Source organism: Limulus polyphemus, unplaced genomic scaffold, assembly GCF_000517525.1.
Source record: "Limulus polyphemus unplaced genomic scaffold, Limulus_polyphemus-2.1.2 Scaffold1750, whole genome shotgun sequence".
In the NCBI taxonomy this organism is placed as follows: Eukaryota; Metazoa; Arthropoda; class Merostomata; order Xiphosura; family Limulidae; genus Limulus; species Limulus polyphemus.
Genome location: NW_013667360.1, coordinates 84,839 through 92,007, shown reverse-complemented (window position 1 = coordinate 92,007; position 7,169 = coordinate 84,839). Strand labels below are relative to the sequence as shown.

Genomic DNA, 7,169 nt, shown 5'->3' with positions numbered 1-7,169 from the left:
AGCGTAGTTCGTAATTCGGATCTTTTCTGTTTCATGAACCGCGTTCAAATAAAACTAAATATCTATTTTTGGAATGTAGTTTTTTTTTTAAATCCTGATTTCAGAAATATAAATTAAAATTTGGAGAAATGAAAAGAAATATTTTTAATTTGTTAGGTTACGTCAGTTTATGTAAGGTTAGATCAAGTTAGACTAATTAGAAAATAATTACATGTTTAATCAAATAAAAACTTTAAAAATGAAAATATCTTCCATTCCTTCCCCCAATTTTAAAAATCAGTTCTCCAAATTTTAATTTATATATATCTGAAATCTGCAGTAAATTGAAAGTACTTGGAATGTTGCTAAGTGACGTAACAAGCGACATTGTGGAACCAATCGTAACGTGATTGACTCGTATCTCTGCGAGTTCGTTTGGCGTCGTAGACATGAAAATGACGATCTCTTCAAGCAAATATTTAAGAATATTACTGAATTTTCACGTTGAGTTTGTTACATTGTCATTAGATACTTTCTATTATATTGATGTTTTTACAATTCTTTTAAATACATAGGTACATATGTAATGTTAAAAGTACTTCCTTTGTTTCGTAAGCAATATATAATATTTCTTTTCATTTCTCCAAATTTTAATTTATATTTCTGAAATCAGGATTTAAAAAAACACTACATTCCAAAAATATATATTATTTTTATTTTCATGAAACAGAAAATACCCCATAATTGTTCCAGAGGTGGGTTTTTGACAAGCTAAAATGGTTTTTCACGAATTTCTCTGTCTCGGTCTCTCCCAGTTTTTAGACGATCATAATTACTAGGCATGGAACAAGAAACGTTGTCTCCAAACCGAACCTTCCAAACAGTAGTAGTTCCCAATCGACGGTTTTAACAAAGTCCATTAGAAGTCCAGATCACGCAACACGCCTTCTATATATCTAGCTTAATTCTGTGTCTTTCTTAACACATCAAAATGATAAACCCGTGTCTTTCTCAACACACCAATATGATAAACCCGTGTCTTTCTCAACACACCAATATGATAAACCCGTGTCTTTCTCAACACACCAATATGATAAACCCGTGTCTTTCTCAACACACCAATATGATAAACCCGTGTCTTTCTTAACACACCAATATGATAAACCCGTGTCTTTCTTAACACACCAATATGATAAACCCGTGTCTTTCTTAACACACCAATATGATAAACCCGTGTCTTTCTCAACACACCAATATGATAAACCTATGTATTTCTTAACACATCAGTATGATAAGCTTATGCCTTTCTTAACACATCAATATGATAAACCCGTGTCTTTCTCAACACACCAATATGATAAACCCATGTCTTTCATAACACATCAGTATGATAAGCCTATGCCTTTCTTAACACATCAATATGATAAACCCGTGCATTTCTTAACACACCAATATGATAAACCTGTGTCTTTCTCAATACAACAATGTCATAAGCCTGTGCCTTTCTTAATACAACAATGTGATAAGTCTGTGACTTTCTTTCCTAATACAACAATGTGATAAGTCTGTCACTTTCTTACCTAATACAACAATGTAATAAGCCTGTGACTTTCCTAATACTATAATATGAAGCATTCAAGTCCCATGAAGTTTTCACAGATCGTCGTTCATCATCAGTGGCGGTAATAAAAACAATGAAAAAAAGTAAAATAATTTACACAAACGGGTAAAAAAGTAATATAATAACAAATTATGATAAAGAATAAACAGAACAGTAGGGTTTAATAGCAAGTGTTGAACAATAATGGTAAGACTGTAGGGTTTAATAGCAAGTGTTGAACAATAATGGTAAGACTGTAGGGTTTAATAGCAAGTGTTGAACAATAATGGTAAGACTGTAGGGTTTAATAGCAAGTGTTGAACAATAACGGTAAGACTGTAGGATTTAATAGCAATAGTTGAATAATAATGGTAAGACTGTAGGGTTTAATAGCAATAGTTTAACAATAATGGTAAGACTGTAGGGTTTAATAGCAATAGTTGAACAATAACGGTAAGACTGTAGGGTTTAATAGCAATAGTTGAATAATAATGGTAAGACTGTAGGGTTTAATAGCAATAGTTGAACAATAATGGTAAGACTGTAGGGTTTAATAGCAATAGTTGAACAATAATGGTAAGACTGTAGGGTATAATAGCAAGTGTTGAACAATAATGGGAAGCGTATAGGGTTTAATAGCAAGTGTTGAACAATAATGGGAAGTCTATAAGGGGCTTGGGTTAACTGTTATCAATACTGTTTTCCAAAATATTTTTTTGACTTTTTACCTGTTTGTGTAATTTTCTTTGTCCTTTTTTCAGTTTTTTTTTTTATTGCATAGATTCGTGCATCATTTGCTCCGGCACTGAGGGTGAAAAACTGAAATGGCTGTTAACTCATAAAAAGGAGGGGGGGGGGTTAAGATGCTTTAAAATACCTTCGAGACATACTCAGATCCCCTGAAAGTTTCATATTTCATGGGCAGACAGACATACAGACACAAAACACTTTATTGTATGTGTCAACGATATGAGGAACCGTTCCTTGGTTGACTCTGCAGTGACGATAAATAAGAATGTTACATATTACTTATTTCTACTCCAAGAACAATAAAGTAAAAAAAATAAATAAATAAAAAACATGCGCATAGAAGATTGCATTGTATTATACAGGTGGCGCCCTTTCGCGTGGACTTGCCGAAAGACGTCGTACCAAGTCCAAATTCTGAAGAGTTAGTTCCAGGAATTCAGACATGCGCATTGTGATTATTTGTACTCGGTCTGTGTGAAGAATGGAAGTAAATATACGCCGCGTATGTAAATGTAAATAAACAAATGTCGGAACTGTTAAAATAAAGCCTGGCAACAACTTTACAGTTAGTAATTATCATAGTTGTTATCATAATGAGAGTGTATTGGGTAGGGTAAGTCATCATACAGCTACATCACGTGTATATCATATTGTGTTTTATATAAATAAATCTGAATAATAAATATAAACATTGTCTAAACAAAGAGGCAGCCATTTTTACCCATGTGGTATGTTTGGATGCACAAATATACATCAAAAACAGACGGGTAAGTTTCGCAGAATAACGGGAGGGTCGGGTAGAAAATGTTAATCGGGGTGAAACTGTAGTCTCTGGTTTTGACTGAGGTGTGGAAGAAAGAGACTGGACACAGCGTGTGATAATAATAATGTGAAGCAATCTTTATTTATTGATACAAAAAGGCAAACCTAGTGTCTACGACGGGACAGAGTCCTTTCTTGAGGTTTGAGAAATCTCGGTGATATATGCTGGGAAATGGTAGAAACATTTGTGAATAACTGTTCCAGAGTGAGAAAGCGTAGTATTATATACACAAAACAATTTTATTATTCTTGGGGCGCGTGTACTACCCACATCACTGTTAGTGATTTCCATAAACAAAAAAAAGGGGGGTATTCTTAAGATATCGGAAAATATCATTGTCTATTTTCGTATTGTTCAACTATACAGAAATATTTCTCACAAGAAGGCGCACGTGATACCATAAGTGAATGACTCAGAACAATTGGCAGCTAGCTTGAAAGGAACTTGGTTACTTCCTTGATCAATCTTACAAAGTTAAAACTACATACATTTGTATGTATGAAAGATTGTTTCATACTCCACCTGTTATAGTAAAGACAGGCCACAAACACCTTGAGTGAGCCAATACAACTCATAAAATAAGAAGAAAAATATCCACTCAGTTCTGTGTTGTTGTTTTTTCGTTTTTATTATGCGTTCAACCTTTATACTCTTCCATTCCTAAAGAAAGAGAGAGAGACTAGAACTATTCAGGTTTCCATCTAAAACTAGCAGTCGAGTGTAAATATGAATGTGTATAACCAACACCTAATTACTTTCCACACCACATCTAAACCCATATAAAAGTTCCAATGGGGGAAACAACCCGTACCATCGACGTTGCAGTCATTAGTATGGGCTTTGTTATCTAACGTAAATCAAAATACATCCATATAATAAGAAAAATCAATCCTAGTGTGTTTAACACTGGTTTTTATGTTTGTCGGTATTAATAACACGTTTTATTTCTTCTAGTACAAATAAGAACAAAAATCAAAGTTTGATATATTAAAAGATCCGGAGTTTGTGATCATGCAATTTCTCTAATGATGCACCAAATAGTACAATATTTTTTTAAATATAGCATTTCTGTCTAGCCAGCTGTTTCTAATTACGATAATGATGACACTTTTAATATATATATTTTTTTTGCATAAAATTAGGGTAAGTATAGGTCCAATATTCGTATTAGTTTTGAAGAAAAACTAAATAATTATAAGTATTTACAGAAACCTTGACTGGCTATGTGCACGTAGAGAAGATATTTAATGGACAGCATTATTAACTTTCGTGTACCCCCTCCCCCCACCTCGGTAGCGCAGTAGATATGTTGCGTCAAGCTTATGGAGGCGGGGGGGGGGGAGTAACGTAGGACACTAAATGCTTTACAACCCCTTAGTGTATAAGCCTAAATTTGGGGTCACGTGCTTTTAACAAGCAAAAATGAATGGGTCGGTTGAAAGATTGAAATAAAAAGATGGGCTCGTGCAGGACTGTCTAAAATGGGGGGGGGGTCTGGTTTAAGTATTGCACTACTAGGGGTTTAAACGTTGCACTAAAATATAAATGTTTCACAACCCCTTAGTGTTTAGGCGTTGCACTAAAATGTACGTGTTATTTGTAATAGAACTGTGGTGAAGGGGATTTTGCGCTACGTCCGACTACATTTACCTGTTTATGGTGACTTGTACACTGACTCTTTACCTGTTTATGGTGACTTGTACACTGACTCTTTACCTGTTTATGGTGACTTGTACACTGACTCTTTACCTGTTTATGGTGACTTGTTGAAGTTACAGATTTACCTGTGGTTGTATGTATGTGTCTACGCAGTACGCTTCTGCAGTTTGTATTTAATCAAATGTGAGACAGAAAACATTTTTCTTCTGAGTTCCGGAAGAGATCTAAGGTGATGTTTTAAAATAGTTCCAGAATGAATCCGCTTGGGGTAATTGGTTTGGTTTTCTTTGTTTTAAACTTTGTGCAGACCTACACGAGGGATATCTGCGCTAGCCGTCCCTAATTTAGCAGTGAAGGATTAGAGGGAAGGCAGTTATTCCTCACCACCCACCGCCAACTCTTGGGCTACTCTTTTGCCAACGAATAGTGGGATTGACCGTCACATTATAACGCCCCCACGGCGTTATAACCACCTTGGGGTAAATACTTTACATTGTTTTCTGTTTGTGGTTCTGTGTAAATCACAAACCGTTTGTAGGGATAAACTTGTACTTCGTTACAGAAATTTTCGGCTTTTTGCTAGCTGTATGACTGAAGTTACATTAACAACACATTTTATCAAGATACATTCTGGCTCTAATTCTCACCAGATGAGCATTGTAGCGAAATTCAACAAAGACAGAAGCAGCTATTATATAGCCTTCAATAATTTAACTTAGTGATATTAGTTGGAAAAGAAAAACGTCATTAAGCCAGCGGTTTAGCGATTCGTCAGTTTTCTTAACGCGAGGGTTCAGTAATTGTTGTTCAGTTCATTATTCCATTTTTTGAAAGGAAAAGAAAAAACATTTTACAAATGCTTGGTAATTATTTGTTCAAAGACGAGGTTTGGGTTGAAATTATCAACCGCGAGGGGGCAGTGTTTCTGTAAGTGCTCTTTTATAATTGAAATGTTATAATAGGTGATATTATTATCAGTGTAATTCTAAAACAATATTTTTGTGGGGTATATAACTTACGTTTTAAAGATTAAGATCTTTTTTAGGTGGCGGGCATGGTCAGGTGGTCAGGGAGCTCGGGTTCGAATCCCCGTCCCACCAAACATACTCGCCCTTTCAGCCGTGGGGGCGTTATAACGTGACGGTCAATCCCACTATTCGTTGGTAAAAGAGTTCACGGTGGGTGGTGATGACTAGCTGCTTTCCCTCTAGTCTTACACTGCTAAATCAGGGACGGCTAGCGCAGATTGCCCTCGTGTAGCTTTGCGCGAAATTCAAAACAAACAAACCTTTCTAGGTGTCACAATTTCTACATTAAGTTATTATTTTTTTTAAAAAAAGGTCATCGCTACGCTACTAAGCTTCGTATGAAAATGACATCGTTTTAATAAATTATTCGAAAATATCTATTTTTTTACGTACAAATTTTCAGCCGCACTGATTGATTCAAAATACGAAATGTGTTGTTTGTTTTTTAACACTTTTTTTTTTAATCCAGCTATGCCAAACGAAGCGAGCCATAGCTGAGTGTAAAAATCGAACTACAGGCGTTCTTCACATATGCGCTATACGTGTTAAGCCATACTGGTGCGGTAAGTATCCAAATCCAATATCAAGAAAAACTTTGTTTGTCTGTCTGTGGACGTATCTCCTCCTAAACGAGTTGATCGATCCAAACCAAACTTGGCATGCTAACTTATTAGTCCAAAAACAAATTCATATTACCAAACTTGGCATGCTAAATTATTAGTCCAAAAACAAATTCATATTACCAAACTTGGCATGCTAACTTATTAGTCCAAAAACAAATTCATATTACCAAACTTGCCATGCTAAATTATTAGTCCAAAAACAAATCCATACTACCAAACTTGGCATGCTAACTTATTAGTCCAAAAACAAATTCATATTACCAAACTTGGCGTGCTAAATTATTAGTCCAAAAACAAATTCATATTACCAAACTTGGCATGCTAACTTATCAGTCTAAAAACAAATTCATATTATCAAACTTGGCATGCTAACTTAGTCCAAAAACAAATCCATATTACCCAACTTGGCATGCTAACTTATTAGTCCACAAACAAATTCATATTACCAAACTTGACATGCTAAATTATTAGTCCAAAAACAAATCCATACTACCAAACTTGGCATGCTAACTTATTAGTCCAAAAACAAATTCATATTACCAAACTTGGCATGCTAAATTATTAGTCCAAAAACAAATTCATATTACCAAACTTGGCATGCTAAATTATTAGTCCAAAAACAAATTCATATTACCAAACTTGGCATGCTAACTTATCAGTCTAAAAACAAATTCATATTATCAAACTTGGCATGCTAACTTAGTCCA

General features: G+C 34.8%; 1 protein-coding gene across 1 annotated transcript in view; it reads left to right on the top strand.

Moving 5' to 3' along the window:
• The window catches only part of LOC106464818 (allene oxide synthase-lipoxygenase protein-like), a 47,969-nt gene that overhangs the window by 3,772 nt on the left and 37,028 nt on the right, over nucleotides 1-7,169 (top strand). The window contains exon 3 of the mRNA XM_022392608.1: nucleotides 6,309-6,402. Coding sequence (XP_022248316.1) covers nucleotides 6,309-6,402 — 94 coding nt within the window. The remainder of the gene's footprint in view (nucleotides 1-6,308; nucleotides 6,403-7,169) is intronic.